Genomic DNA, 24,801 nt, shown 5'->3' with positions numbered 1-24,801 from the left:
ATTTGCCATTATATTGATTTGAATTTTTTAATGATCATGTTACTCCTTTGATTCACAATTATTTTACGTCCAAAATATAAATACAAATAATATTAATGTTTTTTATTTCTTTTATTTTTTTTAACGCAGTATAATGAAAAGCCCGAAGCTAGCACCATTTATAATTTAATACAAAGTTATGAGTGTAAACATTGTTGATTGAGTGCTACTTTGTACATGTTTGTTATATTCTTTGTTGTGACCAACGTTAATCTTCTTTAATTATAATTACACAATCTGAATTGTAATTCCTTTAGCCAGATATTGAGAATGTTGTATCATTGGCGATATAAAATAATTATAAAAAATTCTCCATGAAATAATTATATTTTGAATACAATTTTCTCGATATTTTTAAGAAATTCAAATTTCTACATACATCGAGATCGAGAGGTGATAAGTTGTGGTCTTATAATCTCTACTTACGGTGTAGACGAATTCCTACATACATCGTTGTCTAAATTAAGGTTTGAGTACAAATTTCTATGTACTACCGGAGTATCTATTGAGGGAATGAAATTAACAAAGTTTAGAAGAATATGGACCCTCGTTGGTATGCATCCAATGATCCAAATAATGAATCTTAAAGTAGGAGTATGATGTAGGCTAAAAATTACTCAAAAACGTCTCATATGAATTTCTGCACCCATGTGGTACATATTAATAGTCCCACATTCTCACATGTTTGAAGGTGCAAAATGATTTACATTCCTCGGATATTCTTTCTATTTTTGTATTTTTTAAAATAAATCTAACATGGTTGAATCAAACATTGCTCGTCAAGGACGTCAACCATTGTAATTGTTATCTATGATAAAATCTGGTTACCACCATATAATTTGGACTTTTAATTAGAGTTTAATGATATACCCTTTTGTGTTTTAGTAAAACTCTTTCGATCATTGGTTTAAATCTACACTAGTAATAATAGTAATAATAATTATAACCCAAGTAACTACTTTATGTAAAGTTTAAATACTATCTTGTCCATCAAATTATCTTCTAGATTATCCAATTTCATAGAAATTAATCATTTGTACTTGATAAGAAGACTGTTCAATTCTTTTAGCTTATATTTCCTTTTTTCAAAAAAAAAATAAATAAATAAAAAATAAAGGGAAATTAGTTTTATAATCCGTTAAGATTAATTTTTATTTGTGTTAATTTACTAATCACTATGTTAGTTTTATGATTTAAAATTATAAAAAATTCACTTTAATGTACTTCTTCATCAGTACCAACCGTTTTGTTGGTATGAATTGATCGAATTCTGAATTAGCACGTATTCCGTATTAAGTATGATATCATCTAAGCATAATATAACACTAACAAACATTATTAATTAGAGTCATCACTAACTCAAGCTAGAGGTAGAGAATTTCTCTAGCTTAACATTCAATAGACCAACCATTTCAATGAAGAATTATAAATGTAAGAAGTAAATCCAACTATATAAATTAAACATTATATGATACATGTATATTTAGTCAATAACTAATACAGTTTCATTAATAATTTTTAATGGATATACTATAAATTGACAAAACTCAAAATGATTTCAATGAACCAAACTACATTAAAAAAAAAAAAAAAAAAACCCCATAAATCTTCAATTGATTAGATACAAATTGAATCAACTATATATACATCAACTCAAAACCCGAACCAAACAAACTTAATTTGTTAATACAATCAAGTAAATGAATCATCTAACACCAACAATTAGTTAAATACAATCAAATGGTAAGAGTTGTTTGTTAAACAATCATTGTATTAGTTCCTTATAAACAATAAGGTCATATAATAATAATATGAAAAAGGAAATAAAAAAATAAAGTAGAAAAACTATATATATACATTATATGGTACTTGTATGTAATTAGTATATACAATCGCCAAGCTAAGCTTGGTCTAGTGGCAAGATTGTCACGATCACCTTCCAATTTTGAGGTTGGGGGTTCAATCCCTGTTGAAGATACTTTGGTGAGATCCCATGTACTTTCCCCTTACTATCAAAATGTCAGACCCTCAAATACCGGATCAAAAAAACCGTGAGGGTTGAGATACGGTCAGGATAAAAATTACTACGTACATAATCATTGTATGGTACGTGATAAGTGAGATTGTCAAATTGTGAGATATTCAACTTTAAAGTCACCTTTTTTAGGCGTCATATTCTTTGCCCTTCTGCTCACTCTAAACCCCACACCCAACAACATCACTCTCCAGCTGACTTCTAAGATAGAGTGGAAAGAAGGCCATCCTTTTTTTTTTTTTTTTTTTTCATCTTCTCTTCAACTATAAGCCTCCCTTTAATTTTGATTAGATTAGTAATTAGTATTATTGGTGCTACTTAAAATCGATAAGACTTCTCAACTCACCTAATCCTTTCCATAATTTCATTATTAGTGTATTCTCACTACTCAATTTATCTTCTTATATTCTTGATTGTCCACAAATTTAATTCTCCTGTCACATTGCATATCATAGTACCATCAATAAAGTTAAATAAAAAAATTACAAATAATAAAAGATCACATAAAGTATATATATGGATTAGTTTTTGAGGTAGATCCATGAAAAACTTGTATAAGCTGGCTTCATTTGGTTTAATGAAAAATATTTTCAATGCAAAATTAATTCTCATATAGAAAACATATATTCAAGGAAACTAAAATTGCAAATTAGTTTTCTTTCATTTAGTTTTTTACACGAAAAGTTATTGAGAAAAAATAGGAGTAAAATGTGAGAATGGATAAGAGAAAGTAAAAAAGGAGATTAGGAGGAAGAAGAAAAATGTGGCTTTTTCTTATTTTGTAATGGAAAATATTTCCCACCATTCGAAAAATTGTTTTCCATCCCTTTACAAAAAAACGACCAAATCATTTTTTTTGAAAACATCTTACATCAAGCAAAACGGGACCTAAGTATAAAATTGTGTAAAAAAATACTATACTTCGTATATAATACTCATACAAAGTAATATTCAAAAATCAAGACTGATGGTCTATTCTCATGGACTGAACTCAGCTGAACTAAACTGAACATAACTTATTAAAGCTGAATTAAACTGAACTGAATATTTTATAAAATAAGGAAATTAGGAGCTAAATTGAAAATAATCATATGAAACCAGCCCCTAAATTAAAGCTACTTCATCTATTCCCTCAGCTCATTAAAAATCTGTTGAATATTGTAAATTTGCGTTGGAATTGTAAGATACCAATTGCTTTTATACTGTAAACTTGACTTTAGTTAGCTACTCCTTCGAATTGACACATTATATATGCATGAGAATTATAATACTAGTACTACTTATTGCAGAGAAAGATTTTGATAGAGTATGTAAATCGATCATAGGTTTTAACAATTAACTTAAACATTTGGTTATAATCAGTCCTTTAACATGGTACCAGAGTTAATGTATAAATGTGTCACAAAGGTCATTGCTTCAAATCTCATTTACCGGCCTCCACTATCAAATGGAATATTAAGCGTTGGGTATGAGGATGGTCCATGCATCCATGTTTTAAGCCCAACGAGTTCTCGTGTGCAAGGACGTGATAAAAAATAAAACATATTGTTGAATCTCAACCATTAACTTATATATTTGGTTAAATTGGTTTTTTAACACAGTATGCGTGACACGAAAATCACGTATTCAAATCTCATCCACCCTTCACTTTCAACTGGAATTTTTCGCGCTTGGTATAAGGGGGCTCATGTCGCATCCACACTTCATGCCTAAAGGATCGGACTCTCATGTAAGAGGGTGTAACAGAGCATATAAATCGATCGTGCAATGACTTCATTCAACCATTAGCTTAAAATTTGTGACTTCAACCATTAGTTAAATTTTTTGGTTCAATATATCTTTTGACAAAAATAAAAAGTACAAGTTACCAAAACGATTTAAATTTGGATGGCTATTGTATAATCACATTTTTTGGCCTCCCACCTCCCTACAATATATTTCCTCTATTTTTTTTTTTAAATTACAAAAGTTTAATTTTTACACTATTTATGTGTTTTACTCTGAATAGCTTTGAAGATTTATTCATTAATAAAAATATAGGATCTTGTTAGATTCGTCTCGATTTGTACAATTTTAATATCTAAAATTTATAATTTTTACATATTGGTAATCAAAGATATTAACGATCCAAAATATGTATCGACAAGGGTAAAAAGAGAAGTGTTGCAACTATAAAAAAAAAAAAAAAAAAGTATATATCTAAGCTTTCTATAATTTATAACTCAAATTTATAAACTCAAAAAAATACCCGATAATCCCAAACTTGTTTAAAACATTCCTTTATTTTGACGGGGGTATTTAAAACATTCCTAAGTTATGCATACATGAAATATGATTTACATCATACTCTTAAAAGAATGAAAGACCATATATAGTTTAAAGTAAAAGATTATATTGATTATTCATAAACGTGATCATTTACAATTCATAGTAATGAACATATATAAGATAAAAAGAAGAAACATACATGAACCTATAATGGAAGTACATGTAATTATATACAAAGTTAGTATAATGAAAAGAACAATCAGAAGCACAATGATATCAGGCTCTCAAAGTTTCAGAACAAACAAAATAACGATTCTACCTAAACAGTTAAAATATCAACTTTGCTGGTCAAAGACATTAACAAAGATGTTTAAACCACTAGTCCAAACTCCAAATATTACTTATTTTTAACAGAAGAATTAGGCTTATGGAGTTGATTACCCAAGAAATTTTAATTTCCCAACCAAACCTTACACATCTATTTATGAGTTTTTTTTTTCTTCTAATAAAAACAAGAAAATAGCATACTAAATTAGATTTTGTTAACAAGTGCTCCGTAGTGCGTTAGATAAGAGATTAACATATAACTTAAATAGTACTACGTATTAAGTTTGGAATACATGATATAATCACGCGTCGATCAATGTACTTTATGTTAATTTCACTATAATATTTTCATGTTCAGTTCTCTTATCTAATGTCTATAGGGGCACTCGTTAACTTTTACCTACTAAGGGCCCGTTCACTTCAGCTTAATTTCGATTCAGTTCAATTCAGCTCAAATCAGTTCGGTTCAATATAGTTAAGCTCCCAATTTCCTTCTCTCATAAAATATTTATTACAACTCAGTACATCTCCAATTACCGTACTTCAACTCAGTTCAATTCAGCTCCAATCAGTTAAGTAAATATGAACATGTACTCTAAATTTGTTCCCCTGAAATCTATGTCATACAATTCAGTAAATTGACCTCATCCGTAAAAATGTAATTATTCGATACAACAACGGCACTTACCTACCGGGCCGTCTGCCGGCTGTCGGCATTTATTTCCAATTCACCAAGCTAAAAAACTCCGACCCCACATTTTTCCCCGTAAAAATAAAAAATAAAAAATAAACCCAAAAAAGAAAGGTCTATCTTTTTGGAATACTTCCTTCTTCCCCCTCACTCCCATGTGCTCTTCTTCATCACCTCTTGCTGTCCATTTTCTCTCTCCTCCCTCCTCCTCTGTTCACTCCATGTGAACCTAAACTAATCAAAACAAATCATCAAAAATTTAAAATCAAACAAACAAACAAACAAAAAAAAAAAAAAATCAATCAATTTTACCATTATACATTATCATTTATTTTTCTCCCTGTACTTTCTCAAGAATGTCTCTGTTACACCATTAACCAACCTCCATCAATTCTTTAGCTTCTTCTTTTTCTTACTCTAACTTCATCTTCTTCATTCTTCATCAATGGACTCCACTACTCGTCTCGATTACGTCCTTTTCCAGCTCACTCCTACTCGTACCAGGTTTGAATCACCAAAACAAAAAAAAAAAAAAAAAAAAAATCTAATTATACTACCTCCGTTTCATATTATATGCAACGATTTGACATTTTCTACCCACGCTCAATGTCAAATCGTTGCAAATAATTTATATAATTTGAAACGGAGGTAGTATAATATGTGAGAACTTTGTCATTGATTTTCTAAAATTATTTTTAATTATGTTTGAATTGACATAGGTGTGAATTGGTAATTTTTGCTGGGAAATCGAATGAGAAGCTAGCGTACGGTTTACTAGCGCCGTTCATTGCGCATTTACGATCTGCTAAAGATCAGATTTCTAAAGGTGGTTATTCTGTTACTCTTCGTCCGCCTTCTTCTTCAGTTAATTCTCACTGGTTTACTAAAGGAACTGTACTCAGGTACTGTATTAATTTATTAGTTGATTCTATTTTATTTTTTTTATTACGATCTCCGTTTCAAATTATTTGCAATGATTTGATATAAAGTCCGAGTAGAAATTGTCTAATCGTTGCAAATAATTTGAATTAGGAATGTTGTGTAATATAAAAGTTGGTTTAATTTGATGATTTTGTTTTGATTTGGAATAAGGTTTGTGAGATTTGTGAGTACGCCGGAGGTTCTAGAACGGTTTGTGACGATTGAGAGAGAGATTTCGCAGTTGGAGAATTCGATTAAATCATACGAGGCGTCGAATGCGGTTGTTGACGGTGGTGTTGTGACTGATAATGATGGTAATTGTTTTGTTCTTTGATTGGATTTATTGGATTATTGAATTGTTTTTTTGATTTTGTAATTATTTGTGTTGGAGATTAGTTTGACTGGATTTTGTTAATCTAGATTTATGATGCAGTGGGTGGTAAAGTGGAGAGTAATCATCATTTCAATTAAACCATTAATTTTATGTTAATGGAGTTTGATTGATTGTAATTATTTCCTTCTTTTGGTAATAGTATAGTAGTTATAGTATTATTTGTGTGTTTTTGGGATCTTTTTCTTTTCTTGCTTTTGTCTACTTTGGTGCAATGTACTTATATTGTATATTTAATAACTATGAATGTCTGTAATTAATTATGTTGGAAGTGGTAAGTACGATGTTTGATTTTGATCTTTTGATCAATTCATAAACCCGGAAACTGAAATTCTTACTTCTAATTTCGTAAGCAGATAAGATTTATTATAAATGTAAGACCAGAAATTTGTTGGTTGGTTGTTTGATGAATGTTTGAATCTGGATTTTGACAGGAAATGCTATTGCTTCAGGTGCTTCGTTTAAGGTAGGAATTCCTTCAAGCAAGATTAATCTGTTGTTTGTCATTTTTATGGTAATGTTATTGAATATTGATAGCTTCTTGTTTAATTGTTGTTTCAGACAAAAGGGGAATTGGATGAAAGCAGTGATCTTGGACAGGAAGAAAATTCCAAGTAAGGGAAATTTTCAAGTGTTGTCATATGAAACTTATGAAGTCAACAAATTCATTGATAGTAATTTGCATTCTACTTTATAGGGCCCGTTTGCAGCGTGTGGTGGAAACTCGTAAAGCAGTTCTCCGGAAAGAACAAGCTATGGTTTATGCTCGAGCTCTGGCAGCTGGCTTTGAAATAAATAATTTGCATGACCTCATTTTGTTTGCTGATGCTTTTGGAGCTTCACGCTTGAGGTATATACAAAGTAAACCATGGACTGCAAATAATGTTGCTAATTCCGTACCTTTAAAAAGACAGACTTCACTCTTAGTCTCACAAACTTGGTATTCTATTTGGCTTGATTGAAGTCTAACATCTGCATTGTTATCACATTTAGGGAAGCTTGCATAAATTTCAAGGATCTGTGCAAGAAGAAGAATGAAGATAGACTTTGGGTGGATGAGATTGCTGCAATGCAGGCTATGGTGCAACCCGAATTGGCATTCATGGGAACATCTGGAATCATTCTAGCTGGTGAAGAAAATGATCCTTCCCAAGGTCTCATGACTGCTGGGAAGCAGAACGGAAGTACAGATGTGTCACTGTCTGATTCTATGACTAGTCATGGAAGTTTGGATGCAAACCAAGGTGCGTATGAAATACTTTCCGATCTACTAACATTCCTTGTTATTTTCTTCGGTTTAAGATGCATATATAACACCCCACCTAATACTTGCATACTCAACGTACCAAATTTCCACGAACACAGACAAAAGTACGGATGGGAACAAACTGTTGCCTGCATCAATCTCTGGGTTCACTTATCTTTCTTCTAAAGCCTTTCTTACTTTTTCTGTACTGTTTAATTAATGTAGTTATAGCGTAATAAATATGGTTTATGCTGCAAATTATATTATGGAATCCATAACTGGCTATATATATTTCATTTCTCGTTCTCATTATGTTGCTAGACAGAGAGACCAGTTTAGAAAGATTTCCATACCAAGTCAGATGTCACTTCTCATCTTTATTGGTCTTCCATACCTGGTTTTATCCGTCAGTTTGTTTAGTTATCTCTGTGAAAGTGTAAACATCTTCTGGATCATTTCCTGAACTCTTTCTTATGATACAATGTAGATTCTCAGACTCAGCCAACTGATGCAAAAGCACAAATGCCACATCCATGGGCACAACAATTTCCTCCATACCTTCGTAACTTTCAGGGTCCCATGTATCAGCAGATGCCCCCCTATCAAGGCTATGGTTACTCAGGCATGCAGGTTCCCCCACAATATTACCCTGCTAATATGCCATGGCCTTCTGATGTTAATAATTCTGCTAATCATGAATCATATGATCGCCGTGATCGTAAATCATCATCCAGAAAGAAGGGTAAAGCCTCTAATGCACGGGGATCAGAAAAAGAAGATCGTGAGGAATACTCTGAGTCCAGTGGTTCTGGTTCTGAGACAGACTCTTCGTCAGAGCATTCTCATAGGAAAAAGCATGGGAAAAAAGGTTCAAGAAAAGTTGTTATACGCAACATTAATTATATTACTAACAAAAGAGATGGAGAACAGGATGGGTCTTCTGAGACCAATTCATCTGATGAGGATGAATATATAAATGGTGATTCCCTCAAGCAGCAGCTGGAGGAAGCAGTTGGGTCCTTTGAGAAGCATAAGAAGTCAACCTCTCGCCATCACAAAAAACGAAATGGTTCCAAGCACCTTAGCTCTGTTAATGGTTCTGCTGGCCAGGATGATGAAGATGTTTCAGTGAAGAATGGGAAAAAAGGAAATGAAAATTGGGATGCTTTGCAGCAGCTGTTAATGAGGGAGGAAGAGTCGGACTCTAATAATCCTCAGACACATTCGGAGTTGGTTGAAGAGAAATATTTTGCCACAGAGAGGTCCCATGAGCTGAATTCATCTGCATTCAAGCCAGAAGCAGAAGAGAGATCAAAGCAGAAACCAATTGCTACTGATGCTTTTCTTGTAGCCGGAAAGGGTACAGGACATGATGCTGACACAGGTGAATTCTCTGCTCAAGGCTTTGACCCCAGTGAGAGTACCCTCCCAATAATGAGAAGGGGTAGCGCACCTGAGGAATTCCTATTTTCGCAAAGAAGTGAACAGCCAGACAGTTATGCACGAGTGCCACTGTCTGATGATATTTCCCATTCTTCCATGGTCAAAAGTCAAACTAGTGATGATTGGTTTGTTGGGAAACAATTAGATGTAGCAGCATATCAGGGTGGAAACAACCATCCGAGGTTTATTGAAGGAGATTATGTGAGATCTTCAGCTGATCAGGATGAGAAGAAAAATAAAGATGTTATTGATGATTCTCTCATGATTCAGGGGCGACTAACTGATGACCACCGTGAATCCCAGGTGAAGACTGATATTAGCTTTGTTTCTGATATGGTTGAGGCCACTCTTTTTAAAAATGGAACAACAGCTCCTCAGCAAAAGTCTGAAACACATAATTTCTATGAACCGGATGCTATTTATATGGTTCGTGATCATGATGCCGTGGTGGAACAAGTAAAACCATCTTGGAGTCCTGAACTTGATTTTGAAAATTACATGTCCGTGAATGATACTGCTAAGAAATCAGATGTAGATGCGAGTGTAGACTCTTCTAATGATAAAGGACCTGACAACAAAAAGAGTGGGAAAGCTTCCACGAAGGATCCTAGATCAAGAACCTTGGGTGGATCATTGAGGAAAACTAAATCTGATACTACACCAGGGCCTAAAAGGTCAACATTTGGCAGTAAAACATCTACTCCCAAGACCCAACTTGAGAAGGTATTTATAATTTCTAGAAGGAGCTTTCATAGTAGGCAGCTTATAATGCTATTCAAGTACATTTTTGAAATCAAATTACAATGAACCTTCCAAAGTCCAAATATAATTCTTAATTTTATAATTTATATTTAACAGCTAAATTCTTTGATTTGCTAAAGAGAGCATTATAATTACCTGATACTTTTTTTTTTTATTTTTGTTTTTTTTTTTTTGGGGGTGGGGGTGGGGTGGGGGCTGGGGGACTGCACTAGATTTACGGCAGAATGCAGAACTAGGGTACTCAGATATAAGCTATCTGTCAAGTCGCTTTATTTCCACTTGCATTGATTCATTTTCTCTATGATCACTATTGACAGGATGAAGAAAGAAGAAAGAGAATGGAAGAGTTAGTTCTTCGAAGGCAAAAGCGAATTGCTGAAAGAACTGGTGGTAACCCGGCAACATCTAGAAAACCTCAAACAGGAAGTAAAGCAGTTCCATCTACCGTTAGCTCTGATAAGTCAAAACCTAAGCCCATCCTCAGAAGTTCTACCATTGAACGACTCGCAGCTGCAAAGACATCTCCAATAGCTCCAAGTACTCAACCGAAGAAAGAAGCTACTAAGGTAAAAGGTGCTAATGTGAACATTGGATCACAGAAGACTGCCAGTGTAGATGCCAAGAAAGTGAATGCAGAAAAGAACAAGCCTTCAGAGAAGAAAGCTGTCATTAAAAATGTAAATGGGGTAAGTTCAGCAGTTGCAGACAATAAGGAGGAAAAGGGTACTAAAAAGGTTGGCGCCCCAACGCCAACAATGGAGTTGCCCACTATGCAAGGAGTACAGGCTGAGGATCCAAAAGACATTAAAGAGCTGCACATTACTTCTTCAATCATCAATGAAGATGTTAAAGTAGTAGCACAGATCAATTCTTCAGATGAAAAGGTAGGCAACCTTGTTGAAGATCATCCCAAAAATTTGGATTTACTTGAGGAAAAAAATGATAAAATATCTAAAGAATCTCTATCTTTTCCGAAAGAGGAAAAAGTTTCTGATGATCATTATAAATCTGGTCCAGAATTGAGCATCCACCCATTGCCAGAGTCGCCTCCCAAACAGCTGGGTTCTGCGTTGATCGAAGAGGAGCAAGCTACTAAAACCGGGAATAGTTTAGGCTTTACAGAAATTTCTGAGATAGAAGAATCAACTCCTCCACCAACTAATGAAGTGAGTGTAGATCCCATCCAGAGGAAAAAATGGGATGGTGCTGAAAACTCTCCAAAATCTGCTAAAGGATTCAGGAAGCTTCTCATGTTTGGTCGAAAGAAAGATTGAAAGCGTCACAATAAGTTGTAGAGAAAGCACAGATAATTTTTATACACCGGTTTTGATGGTTCTCTCATGTTTATACTGCAGATAATAAATGAAGGGAGCAAGGGTCCCTTGCTGCACAAATTTTAACCACTACGATAAACATATGGCACAAGGATCACCAGTTCCACAAATCAACTTTTGATGCCTGCTGCTTAGTTTCAAGAGCATGTGAATCATATCTAGCTGTGAGTTCATTTTAAGTCCTTTAGGCTATAGTGTGTGCATATCATTCCTTGATCCAGTACATTATTCAACTTGATTTTTTATAATTTTGTTTATGGCTTGTATTCTTTGGGTTGATATCTCTGTATGTTCTTGGTTATATACCCCTGTAATGCAATTTTTTTGAATATACCTGATCCTGTTTTCTCGCCCCCTCTTTTTCCCCTTGCTATCTTTATGCTATTCTAGGCTACAAGAAAGCATTGCTTGGATGAAATGAAAATTTTATACAAAATAGTGAAGTATATCTACATTAAGCCATAGATTAGTAAGAAAATCTCTATTTTGCTAATTAGTTTTACTACCCTTTCCTACTCCAGCTTCTGGGTGCTTGAACTTAGCTTCTAGCTCTTCATAGTGAGGAAGCTTGGGATGGACATGACCTAATGAAAAGTTGTTTCCATCTCCTCCCTTCTTTTCAAAGAAACCGTATAATGTTCTTTTCTTGCTTAGCTGCATATCTTGTTTCATTCTACCATCACAGCTTTGGCGTAAATTGCTTGATGGTTCAGTTCGTACTCTTGATTTGTTATCATCCCCTGCAGACTTCTTGAGGTAATGCTTGTTGCTTTCCTTCTTTGAAGGTTCCTGAGGAAGTGGCTGATAAGCATTTGTGTCACAGCAAAGTAGTGTTCTTTTTCCTACACCATTTGAATTTGGAGATAGATTAGCAGCTTCATAGTCGTAATAACTCTGAGGCAGCGTCTTTTCTTTGATATCGATGTCTTTCTCTTGGATTTGAGGTCTACTCTCTAATGATTCCCTAGAGGATGCATCGTCAATGTAGTTCATTTCATGGCTTACATTGCTGGCTTTCTTCGATATATAGCCAAAATTAGGCTTCTTTGGGAATTTTGACAACCCCTTTTCATATTTCAGACCTTGTTCTTGATAACCTTCATACTGTTCTTCATGGATAACATAAATCTGGAACAAGATTTAAAATACACATTAAAATTGGTAGAATATGGAATTTCTATGGCATGTAATGAAGTAGAAAATAGTTCTTTCTTTTCTTCCTTTGTCTGGGTATTAGGGGTGGTTAAGGAGTGATATGCGGGAAAAAACTAACATCTGTGTCGTTGAGATGGAGTGTCTGAAGTGCAGAATCCCTGCTGCTTTTACTTAACAAGTCGGGGTTTAAAGAATCTAGGATCATCCTATCTGGTAAACTTTGCATGCTTTCAGTATGCTTGGGCTTCTCTAGTGATGATTTTCCATTATTCAGAGCTTGATTATCCTTCAAGTCGTGTTTTTCGTCTACAACATCACAAACCTGTAACAACAGCAAACAGAATAAGAAATGCAAAGGAACAGATTGATTAAACTCAGTGTGAGTTCAGTCTCACCTGCTGACAGTTCATCGAACTACAGTACATATCAGCATAATCTTTGATGATTTCTTTGATTAATTCAAGCTTCACTTCATTAGATACTGAACCGATGGACAATGCATTCTTAAGCTCTGACTTCACGAGGTTTGTTGGCAGAAAATTCACAGTATTACCATCAAACTCATTGCTGTACCAATTTTGGAATAGGCTTCTCAATTTGATAAGCTCCGGCAGTTCACCACATCTTGAGGCAGCGTAAATCAGACTTGAAACAGCTTCTTTTACATCCACTGTAATGTCCCTGACATGAAAAAAAGAGAGCGAGTGTGTGAGAAGAGAGGGGGGGGGGGGGGGGGGGGGGGGGGGAGACGACGATGAGAGTAACAACATCACAATAAAGAGAATACAAAGTAGTTAAAACAGAGGTAATGCCTGTTTCTGGTAATGCTGGTGAGGTTGTGTGAGATGCATTCACCGGCTCCAGTGATCAGTATGTAAGCAGTGGCTCTACATTTTTCCCTGTATAGTTCTTCAACCTATAACACAAATCACGGCGATAATTAAGTTGATATAATTAAGCTTAATCTTACATTTGGAGTTAATTCGAATGCAACCTGTTAATTCACATCATTAGGGATTTATCATGATTTTACGGTTTAATAAAGTTGTCTATACATTCCACCATTAATTTAAAATGGTTGATCCATGTTAGATATCTTTGAAGCTTATACTATGTACAAGTACATCTTTGGAGTTATACCAAGTTGGAAGCTCGTTGAAAGTCACCAAGTTGAAGGAGCTTAGCAATATCTTCACAGGTTTGAGTGATAATTGTACTTTTCCTTGCTTGCAGTAACTTGAGGCGATATAGAAGTTGTTCAATGGGCTTCTTGCTGATTTAAGAAAAAAATATACGAAGTATAAGAAAATTAAATATACGAAGTATAAAACATCCCGCTTTTAAGCTTAAATTATTAATTTTTCTTAAATTAAAAATACGATTTACCCATGTATGTATTTAAATGTTCAAATGTGTACATTTTGAACAATACAAAATACAAATGTAAACAACTTTTGTACGAGTAAATATCATTACAAAACTATTTCATAATTAACATTAATAATTCAATTATTTATGTCCTTTATACTATTAAGTTTAGATGTCGAAAGTTATTTTAACTCACATTTACATCACACCGTACTGTGACATATTAACCAAAAAAAACTCTATATAGTATATACGTCGTATATGATAGTGTAAACAATATATTAACGCGACTAATTAATGAAAGCTATGCATAAGTCACCTTTTTATTACATATAAAAACAAATGTATAAGTCTTGTATGACCTTGTTAATTTGTTATTATAGGGAAAATACAGAGATCAACTTGTTTATCTCTCATGACCCTTTCATAAATAAATAAATAATTTTCAAAAAAAAAAAGGCTTCACATTTGATGATGAATTTAAGATTAAATAAAATGTTGAATTATATTTGAAAATATCATGTGATAATATTTTTTATTTATTTTTTATTTTATATATATATATATATATATATATATATATATATATATATATATATATATATATATTTTTAATCTCTTAGATAAATTACTTGAGGCAAAATTAAAAGCAACACCAAAAAAATCATCATTTAAACATCTACTACTAATACTTGTAGAATCGTATTATAGGTTATAGCTATCAACTTTTACAGGAAAAAATTAAATAAATGAAATAAAAATAAATAAATAAAAATGATTACCATTTAGAAGCTTTGCTTCTGGATTCATAGCTTTGGAAAGGCATGCAAAAATTAAAAAAACCCATTATTGAGTTCCTCGTTCTTTAGCGTACTTGCTTTTGAAAGAAGATAAATTGAAAAGTATGACCTAAATATTTTGAAAGAGAAATTATTAATATACTCGTATTATTAATATACTCGTATTAACAATTTAACATTATTCTGTGCTGATTTTTTAACCCCTTAAACGTGTACTAAACGTAGATAAAACATATAATCTTCTTCATTACCTTTTTTTAATAGAGAAAATTGGTTATGATATATAATTTCCATTTTTTAAAATGATTTTCTAGAGATCTCCATGGAAATTAAAAGTGTAAGTATGTAAAGATTTTTTTAGGCAAATTAACTATAGTAAGATTGTGGATAATCAATGTCAAAAAAAAAAAAAAAAAAAAAAAAGATTGTGGATATGTGACTATGTGTACATGAAAAAGGGAAAAAATAAACATTTAAAATGTGATCACTTGACTATTAAATACTCCAATACTCCATACTTCTATTTATTCTCAGCTCACTTAAAATGTGCATATATATATTTATTCTTTTTATATTAGTATCATTTATATTTGGGGGTTACTTATTTAGGAGTTACTTGTATGAGTTACTTATTCAATCAGGGTTACTTGTAAAAGTTACTTACTCAATCAGTTAGTGCGTTTTGTGTGTGAGTAACCCTACCCCTAACCGACCGAGTAACCCTTGAATAAGTAACCCCTATAATTTATCCCTTACCAAACGAGTAACCTCTCTGTTGAAGAATAAACCTCTCAAGTGTCACCACATGTAAGTGTCCCACATTGGTTGAAGAAGAGAGAATTAAACATTTTATAAGGCTAAGGAGCTACTCCTCCTATTGCCATATGGTTTTGGGATGGAACCTCCTTGGACTTGTAAAGTGGACTCTCTCTTGGTTTGCGGGTGTCGAGTGTGGCCCAGACCCGCGTTTATCACTCTGTAAATAAGTGATACATATGACCAAAAGAGTATTAATAATTGATTCATATGAAAGATTCATAATTGATTGTATTCATCAAAGATTAGAAAATCTTTTTTTTTTTTTTTTTAATATATTTCATGTAATCATAGTATTAATATCTTTGAATCAATCTTAAAATCAAATTTCTTTAGATGAAAAAAAAAAAAAAAAATTAGACCTATATTCGGAAAGATTATTTGTAATTAAAATTATTATCTTGGAAAATATATGAAATTTATAGTAACAGCTTGATAATTGATCCAATTTCCTCCATTTCTCTCTGACTTTTTAATGATATACTCCAAATTGCTTAATAAATTAAATGAATTTCCGAAATAAAGAAATCTTAAAAGTGCATGTGGTACCTACATTATCATGAGATCTGGAAGACAAAGAAAGATGACCGACAAATCAAACAATGGCGTTTTATTCGTGTTCAACCGTTTTATGTTAAGACTTGGACCTCACCGACACACTATTAATTGTATTAATTTGTGGTTGGTGCACCCGGGTGCACCATGCACATGGTGTACTTAAAAGAACATTTAATATATTTAAAAGAACATGGGTAAAAAATGAACATGTTTTTATTTTATTGCAATTGCAAATCCATCACTCTCTTCTCCTGCAATTTCTCACTCCTCTTTCCCTTCCTATCACTCTCTTGCTGCCAATTTTCTCTCTCCTTTACACCATTGTTTTCATCAAAGAATTTCAATGAAGTTCTTTAATTGGTCTCATTTTGCTTCAATCTCGTAATAATGGTAATTCTTCTACTGTTTGGGTAAAAACCATTTCCAAAGTATTAATTTTCTTTATTTAGAACTTTTCTCTCTATTTTTTCAAAAAAAAATCAAAATAGCAAAATTGTTCATCTTCAAAGTGAAACCCAAGAAAAAAATTGAACTTGTTTCAACAATTCAACCTTCAAACTTGAACAAATGGTGGATTCAAGTAAAATGTAAGTATAAATTTTGTACATGCAAATTATTTTTCGTCAATAATTTTAAAGTCAAAGTGTTTAATTTTGTGAATTTAGGGTTTTTTTTTAAAAAAAAATAAAATAAAATAAAGCTATGAAGTACAAGTTGTTCAAAAAAGAACAATTGGAGGAGAAAGAAGAATAGTACCAAATTGAAACCAACTGGAAGATAACCAAGCAAGGTTAATTTTTCAAACACTAGCTTGTTCTTTTTCAAACAGTAACATGTTCTTTTTATTCCATGTTCTTTAAATATATGCCTAATGTTCTTTTTGGAGGCCACGTTCTTTGTCGAACACAAACATGTTCTTTTGTTGAAGATTATTATGCATGTTCTTTTTCAAATACTAGCATGTTCTTTTTCAAACACCAGCTTGTTCTTTTTTCAAACACTAACATGTTCTTTTTATTCCATGTTCTTTAAAATATGCCTAATGTTCTTTTCGGAGGCCATGTTCTTTGTCAAACACAAACATGTTCTTTTGTTGAACTTTATTATGCATGTTCTTTTTCAAATACTAGCATGTTCTTTTTCAACACTCGTATGTTCTATTTTTTTTTCCTCATGTTCTTTAAAATAAGCCTAATGTTCTTTCCGGGTGCACTATTCTATTTTCATAATTGTATAATTCTTCCGGTTTCTTTTACTTGCAACACACCTTTTAAGCACGCAATTTTAGGAGAAGATTAGTGAGGGTAAACGAACGATTTTATCAATATAATATTTACACGAAAATTAGAATAGGGTTAAGTATCACTTGTAAAAATTATAATGAAAAATTTATTCGTTTACATTACATAAACTCGACCTCAAAACACGTGCCACAAGGCTGTGTTGCAAGTAAAAGAAAACGGAGGAAGTATTACTTACATTTGAGGTATATTTTTTGCCTGAAATTTGAACATATTGTAATATTATAGAGGGAATTTTGTGTAGAACTACCCTAAACATAGGGTCATTTGTGAACAACTACCCATTTATTTTTATTTGTTTAAAACTACCCACAAGTTTGAAAACATTTGGGTATCACTACCCATTAACATATTCTATCCAATTAAGACGTTATCGGGGCTCATTTTTTTCACTTTTGCCACCCAATTAACTCTCTCAATTTGTATAAAGGTTTTAATCTATTTTAATTAACCTAATTAGGGTTTTAATCATAATTCATTTTAGGGTTCATGAGTGTAGTATTATTTGGGGATTTTAATTTATGAGGTTTAGGGGTTTAATTGAATTGGGGTTTTTGCTTATTTTAGCATTAATTGGTCATTGTAATTGAAAAAAAGTGAAAATTTGGCCCAAAATAACGTTTTTATTGGACGAAAAACGTTAGTGGGTAGTGCTACCCAAACTTTTCCAAACTTGCGGGTAGTTCTAAACAAATAAAAAAAAATGGGTAGTTGTTCACAAATGACCCTATCTTTAAGGTAGTTTTACACAAAATTTCCTATTATAGATTACTAGATTTATCTACTAGTATGTACTAGCCCGCTAACCCGGGTTGGGAGAGCTTGTAAGAGGTCTCAACCCGATGTTCCGGTAGGGTCCTTTTTTTACCAACAAAAAAAAAAAAAAGTAAAAAACATAATACCAAGAAATATAAAAATATGATCTTCTTCATTTTCCCTAAACTGTTAACTTTTTTTTTTTTTTTCCAAGTAGTACTTGATCTAGTGGTAAAATTAAATTGTCATTTCACTACATCCCGAATCTCATGAATCCTTGCCCATGCATCCAGGGATAGTTGGCATTTGAGATGGTCCGGTCCAATACTGCACCTTCACCTTACCTACTAAAGCAAATAAAAACATATGAATTTGTACCATTATTGATGAGAAGAGAAATAGAAAGAGCATATAGAGTTGCAACATGTAGGAAAAAAAAAGATGATCATATATGCACGCCTAACTTAATCTGCCGACCTAGTTAAACACAGATGTTTAGCCGGAGTCGCACAACACAAATGAATAATAGAAAAAAAATGAACATTTATTTCTAAACATTGCAATGTATAAAATGAACATTTACAGTACGAAGTACTTCATTCGTTCTATTAATATTGCAACAAGGAGAAAGCTACGCATCCCAAAGCGCATTTTATATATTAAATATCTATAATTGTGTAAGAGTAAAAATTATAAAAAGTTAATATTGTGAAAGTATTTTATGGGATGAATCCAACAAGATCCCACATAACTATATTTTAGTTAACGTATAAATCATATTATATGGTCAAACAAGATTGATGAATAGTGCAAAAAGTCCATTGTTGCAATATTCATAGAACAGAGGAAGTATAATATAGGAGTAAAAATAAAAAAGACTATGAAACTGGAAAAAAAAAATTATTAAAGTTGGTACAATCTCATTTTCATTTAAAAACATCTACTACTTCCTCTGTTTGTAAATTACATTTCTACTCCTAATATTTATTCCTCATATAATAGAGAGTAGTATTTTAAAAATGTAATTTAGGAATAGAGAGAGTAGTATTTTAACTTTTAAGCATATCCATTATCTTTTCTAGAAATTTAGAGACACTACGTATTACAACAATTTACACAAAAAATAAAAAGAAGTCGAAATTAAAGAAAGACATATGCCAGCTTTAACTAAGCTGGTATGAAGTCGTATTCATTTCTGAGTTCCAGCGGTTACATTAGATGCTTCCACTTCACTACTTCACCTTCCACACCTTTTTATTTCTGTCTTAATTCTTTAAGTACCACCTACTCTTAGCTCTCATATTAACTAAATTATACCACATTTCTTCATTTTTATCAACTACAAAAATTAATTTTGACAGAAAAAAAAAAAAAAAAATCCCAGATCTTGTACACTGGTGGAAAATTATGGCTTCTAAGCTTGTTATTATTGCCATTATTGTTCTTGATGTCATTGCTTTTGGTCTTGCTGTTGCTGCTGAACAAAGGCGAAGCACTGTAAGTTTACTCCCTCCTTATTTCTTTTTGTATGTGCTTGTTTAGTTGATACTTTTTTGGGGACGTAATTAGTAGTCACGTTGATAGTGTAAATTAAAATCGTAATGTGACGACTAAATTTGGATGGAACGAGTGGAGTTTAGCTGATGGGTTGTTTGATTTGAAGGGTGATTGTGTTATTTTGATTGGTTTATCTCATTTTTATGATTAATTCTGCTTGATCTGACTGTATTAGTCAATGATGCGCATTTTATTCCTATTTATTTATTTGTTTTCATAAAACAGAGCAAACTCAGAGTTTTATTTTTAAAAATTTATTTTTAATAATTTTGTGATCAATTAATTTTTTATTCATTGAAGTTTGTTGATCCAATTATATGCTGAATAATCATTGAGATAAATTTTAGTATAATTTATGTTTAATAATTGGAAAAATCTTGACTTGTGAGACTATTTTAGCGGTGGATCCATGTGGGTGTTGGTGTTATTCATATCCAATTGATTTTTCCAAATAATTGGAGTCTCTATCATTCATATAGTCCATAAATTGTTTAGAATTGTCTATATTTAAGCCGAATCTATCGTAAATCGTTGTTGTTTTGCTGTTCAATTGCTATGAAGCTTGGGTTTTTCAGCTTAATGCTGTTTTATGAGTTTTTTCAGTTATGAAATGATCTACTTTGCCTAATTGTAAGAGAATTATCAACTTGTCAATAACTTCTTAGGCAGTTAGGCTGTGTATGCCTTTTGTGTTACGATTTGAACATGTTTTTTTTCGCTTCCTGTGATAGGAAAGAAAGGGTGTCAAATTTTACATGTTTGTAAAGAACTTTGAACAGAAGTAGCAACAGAATGGATACAGCTAAAATCTTCGGATTCCGACTGCAGCTGATATTTTATATTCAGATTGCTTAGTTATGTTTTCTTTGTAATGCTTCAATTCAAACAGAATAATGCCACTGATTTGATGACTTTAGAACAGGAAGCAAGAACCAAAACTAACTGATAGAATTGTTAGAATACTGCAGTACTGACTTCTGAAAGACCAAACTATTGAATATATGAATCTCAGCATTTTGTTAAGACATGTAGCTGACAGACTTGTCTTTGAACAGGCCCATATTGTATCTGATCCGGACGCAAACTACAAGTACTGTCAGTATAATTCAGACATTGCCACAGGATATGGAATTGGTGCATTTTTCTGTCTCCTGGCTGGGCAAGCGATTGCTATGGCAGCAACCAAATGCTTCTGCTGTGGTCAGGCTCTCGGTCCAGGAGGAGCAAGGGCTTGTGCTATCATGCTTTTCATCGTCTGCTGGTATGTCCTTTATATTTCTGTTGCTTAACTTGTAACTGTAGTTTTGAAATTATAGAACTTCATATTTCCTGAATTATCATAGTAATTTGACCAGAACCATTCAGTTTATCCTGAACCAAACTGAAAAAAGCTTATTATAATTCTTTTAATTAGTGCTGAATTCAAGGTTAGGATTCTATGTCCCAGCCAAAATACTTTCCAGAATCATTTTGGAGTCATAAGAGTGTCAAATTTCAATTTACAAGCATTGTCCTTTTACTGGGAATTATGTGTTTGCTGTCTTCACTTCATAATTCGGAACCTTTTAACTTTCATCTTGTTAATTATACGAAATTCATTCATGTCAGGTTGACATTCTTCATTGCGGAGATATGCTTATTGGCTGGTTCTGCAAGAAATGCCTACCACACAAAATACAGATCCTTCTATGAAGACCGAGCCCCATCATGTGAAACTTTAAGGAAAGGAGTCTTTGCAGCTGGAGCTGCATTCACTTTCTTCACCGCCATTGTATCTAATTTCTACTATGTTTTCTACTCAAAGGCAAAGGACACCTTCAGACCATGAGGCACAGTACATAGATCAGTATAGTCCCTCAAATTCCAAGAACACACTATGATGTTTTGGGGTCTTCATTGATGTGCTCACAAGAACTACTTTTTGGCCATTAATCTTGATTTTAGAAACTCTTACAAGTAGCAGATGTCACGTATTCAATGTTTGTGTGCTGGTTGTGTATTTGCCCGGTTGTTTTGTTAGATTCTTGCTGATTTGTGAGAGAGAAACATATAATAGATGGTTCCTGTCATTGTAATGTCCTGATTCTTTGGTTAGTGTGACTTGAATATGAATAATTGCTATTTTTTTGGCAACATCCATGGCTTTCGGTGTTTATGATATCAGTTTTTCAAACTCTAAACTTAAGAAATTTTACTGATAAGAGTGGTATCAGTTGTATGAACTCTGGCAAGTGAATTTTGATTAAGTCTGTTGCATTCAAATGTACAAAGGAAAACCCTGACTTTACAGTATGATCCAACCGGAATCAATCATCCACGATTACATCATAGTCATCCTAGAAGAAAGAACCTGGAGTCTCTGGGGAAGTCCCAAAGATTTTGTACCTTCCACCAGTCCGAGTCATACAGATTGATAAGTCGTTCTGAGAGTAGCATCATGCATTGAACATTCATAATGTCGCTTCTTGTATACATTATGTAAATCTGGTAGAGATCTCAGTACTTTGAACTTCTGAAGTCTTAACCCAAAGGAAGTGTCAGATAGTTTGCAATTTGGTATCATCTAATGCTTGAGGATGAAGTGTTGGAATGTTGGAGACTTTGAAATACAATTATCTCCTCCAACTCCTCACATTTCGTCACCTGAAATAAAGCTTCCGACTTTGCAAGTAGCTGCAAAAGCACCACTGCTGCTGCTGCTGCTGCAGCTGCTGTCGCCGAAGCATCCTGAACTAAATCACCGCTTTTTAGTTTTAGCCGCTCTCCAATGCATAGTGCAAGGAAGGGTATATAGGGACTGAAAATAAATACATAATGTGATGTAGCCTTTAGTTCGGTTGGTCGGTCCACATGTAGCCTGCAATTTACTTCATAATTTTAACAACACTAAAAAATTATGAGTACATAAAATATTTAAACCAAAAAATCAAGTCAACAAAATCTTACCTTTGATAAAGTTATTTAATTTTACTCTTTCTTGAAGAAAAACTTTAGGTTATATATATATCGTTGACTTTATTAATGGAGGAAAATAAAGCATGTGCATTAGTGCCAGAAAAACTTAAGCATGAATGAAAGTGTCAAAGCATTTTAACTCTGTAAGCATTTATAAAATATTCAAGCAGATCAGATGCCACTGCCAGCATTTATAAAGCTGTTAAAACTCATATTTATCTTTTCTTGAGTGTTAGAGATAAACAGAAGGAGAAATTACATATCTGAAAGAACTTTTTGGAAGCTGCAAGCTTAATTACCAAATCATGGCTTCAAAGGTTGTTATAATTCTGATTTTGATCCTGGATATCATCGCTTTTGGGCTTGCTGTCAATGCTGAAAAAAGACGGAGTACTGTAAGTTTATCGCTCTCTATCTCATAGTTGAAGTTTAGTTTTTGACCTGTTTGTGTTAGATGTTACTGTCTCCGTTTTCGTGCAACATAGATTAGAACTTCTCTGATGCAATGATGGTTGTGTCAATGGTGACTGTGCATGATAAGATTTGATTTAGTAGGAATTTTGATTTTATGTTTACTGGATCTGGTAGATTTTTGCAGTACTCAAAACAGAAACAGAGAAAAAACAGAACTTTTAGTACTAAATTGGCTTCATGAGTTCCTGATTTAGCAATCTTCTAATTAGTGCCATATTGATCTCCTGATCTGCTCAGTTTCGAGTATAAAATTGTGTAAGATGCCATTTTTCCCTGCAAAATTAAGCTAATTAAGGCTAAATTGTTAGGAATTAAGCTACATACTTCTCAACCTTTCCTATCCCTTATACTTTACAAAATTTATGAATGTATAATAAAAAAACAGGATTTTTCTGAAGGCTTCTAAAGGTTACATTATTTTTTCCAATATCTTGACCTTATTAGTAATCCCCGTACTGTCAAATAAACGAATTATTCTACTATTGGTTTACCATCTTGGACCAGAAGCCAGAACCACCAACTAGTGCTAAAAATTAGAGGCTTTCAGCCTATAAGACCGGAGCACCAACCTTCCAAAGATTCATATTATTTCTCATAAAAGCAGTATAATATAGAGGTATCAAGGAAATGATATAAGTTATTGATTTTGATTGACAGGCCCAAATAATTTCAGACCGAGACTTGAACTATCAATACTGTCGGTATAATACAGACACTGTTGCAACAGGATATGGGCTAGGAGCATTTTTCTGTCTTTTGGCTAGCCAAGTAGTTCTTATGGCGGCTAGCCGTTGTTTATGCTGTGGAAAGGGTTTAAGGCCGGGAGGATCAAGGGCTTGTGCCACCATTCTTTTCATCTTCTGCTGGTATAATTTTTGTTACCTGACTCATAACAATACATAATTTAAGTAAGCTTTTATAACAGATATTCAGCAGTATTTTTCTCCTTGAATAACTAAATCTTCTATATCAGGCTGACTTTCATTGTTGCTGAGGTCTGCTTATTGGCGGCTTCTGTAAGGAATGGATACCACACAAAATACAGGGTCTTCATTGGAGAGAACCCACCATCATGTGAGGCTCTAAGGAAAGGAGTCTTTGCAGCTGGAGCTGCTTTCATCTTCTTTACTGCCATTTTCTCGGAATTTTACTACATCTCCTACTCAAAGGCGAGGGGCTGAACCTAATCGCTAGCATAAACAGTGTGTCAGGATGCCAAGGGAAAAAAAACACAACACAACAAAATGATTCTTCAGGGTTATTAACTTGTTACTCATCTGATCTCATAACTTTATTGACCTTACTAAAAATCTTGGTGGTAGGAATTATGTGCAGGATTTATCTTGTATCTACGGAGTACTTTTTTGTGCTTAGTTTTTTTTTTTTTTTTTTTTTTTTTTTTTTTTTTTTTTTTGGTAAGCTAGATTCAATAGTGGCCTATTTATGTTATCGTGTTTAGTGATATAAGTTATTTTGGTACTTAATATGTTAATTGGTAACAGTTTTCTTTGCTGTGATGCTTTGATTGAAACAAGTTTCGCAACTGCTGCTGCCCAAACCAAGCAGCTTCAGAAATTTTATCTTCCTTAACATTATTTGTATGA

General features: G+C 33.0%; 3 protein-coding genes across 4 annotated transcripts; all 3 read left to right on the top strand.

The window, feature by feature from the left end:
- Window positions 1-5,487: 5,487 nt before the first annotated feature.
- Window positions 5,488-11,810, top strand: LOC145604988 (COP1-interacting protein 7-like). Of its 2 annotated transcripts, XM_081660988.1 has the most exons (10): window positions 5,488-5,864; window positions 6,080-6,262; window positions 6,453-6,595; window positions 7,107-7,138; window positions 7,234-7,286; window positions 7,370-7,522; window positions 7,666-7,916; window positions 8,406-10,084; window positions 10,441-11,007; window positions 11,141-11,276. In XM_081660988.1, exons 1-10 carry the CDS (start codon window positions 5,806-5,808, stop codon window positions 11,144-11,146), a joined length of 3,126 nt encoding a protein of 1,041 aa, XP_081517114.1. In that variant the 5' UTR covers window positions 5,488-5,805; the 3' UTR covers window positions 11,147-11,276. The 2 variants fall into 2 exon arrangements, with proteins under 2 accessions (XP_081517114.1, XP_081517113.1); XM_081660987.1 differs by having other exon boundaries at window positions 10,441-11,810.
- A 7,587-nt stretch (window positions 11,811-19,397) lies between these two features.
- LOC145605115 (uncharacterized) lies at window positions 19,398-21,890 on the top strand. The gene is made up of 3 exons (XM_081661134.1): window positions 19,398-19,708; window positions 20,824-21,029; window positions 21,377-21,890. Exons 1-3 carry the CDS (start codon window positions 19,619-19,621, stop codon window positions 21,594-21,596), a joined length of 516 nt encoding a protein of 171 aa, XP_081517260.1. The 5' UTR covers window positions 19,398-19,618; the 3' UTR covers window positions 21,597-21,890.
- Window positions 21,891-22,977: 1,087 nt separating this feature from the next.
- LOC145605926 (uncharacterized) lies at window positions 22,978-24,544 on the top strand. The gene is made up of 3 exons (XM_081661989.1): window positions 22,978-23,118; window positions 23,855-24,063; window positions 24,171-24,544. Exons 1-3 carry the CDS (start codon window positions 23,029-23,031, stop codon window positions 24,376-24,378), a joined length of 507 nt encoding a protein of 168 aa, XP_081518115.1. The 5' UTR covers window positions 22,978-23,028; the 3' UTR covers window positions 24,379-24,544.
- Window positions 24,545-24,801: the final 257 nt, after the last annotated feature.

The sequence above is a fragment of the Chenopodium album genome, chromosome 22 (genome assembly GCF_948465745.1).
Source record: "Chenopodium album chromosome 22, dcCheAlbu1.1, whole genome shotgun sequence".
Lineage (NCBI taxonomy): Eukaryota > Viridiplantae > Streptophyta > Magnoliopsida > Caryophyllales > Amaranthaceae > Chenopodium > Chenopodium album.
Note: the sequence above shows the minus strand (reverse complement) of the source record. Positions and strands in the feature narration are given on the sequence as shown.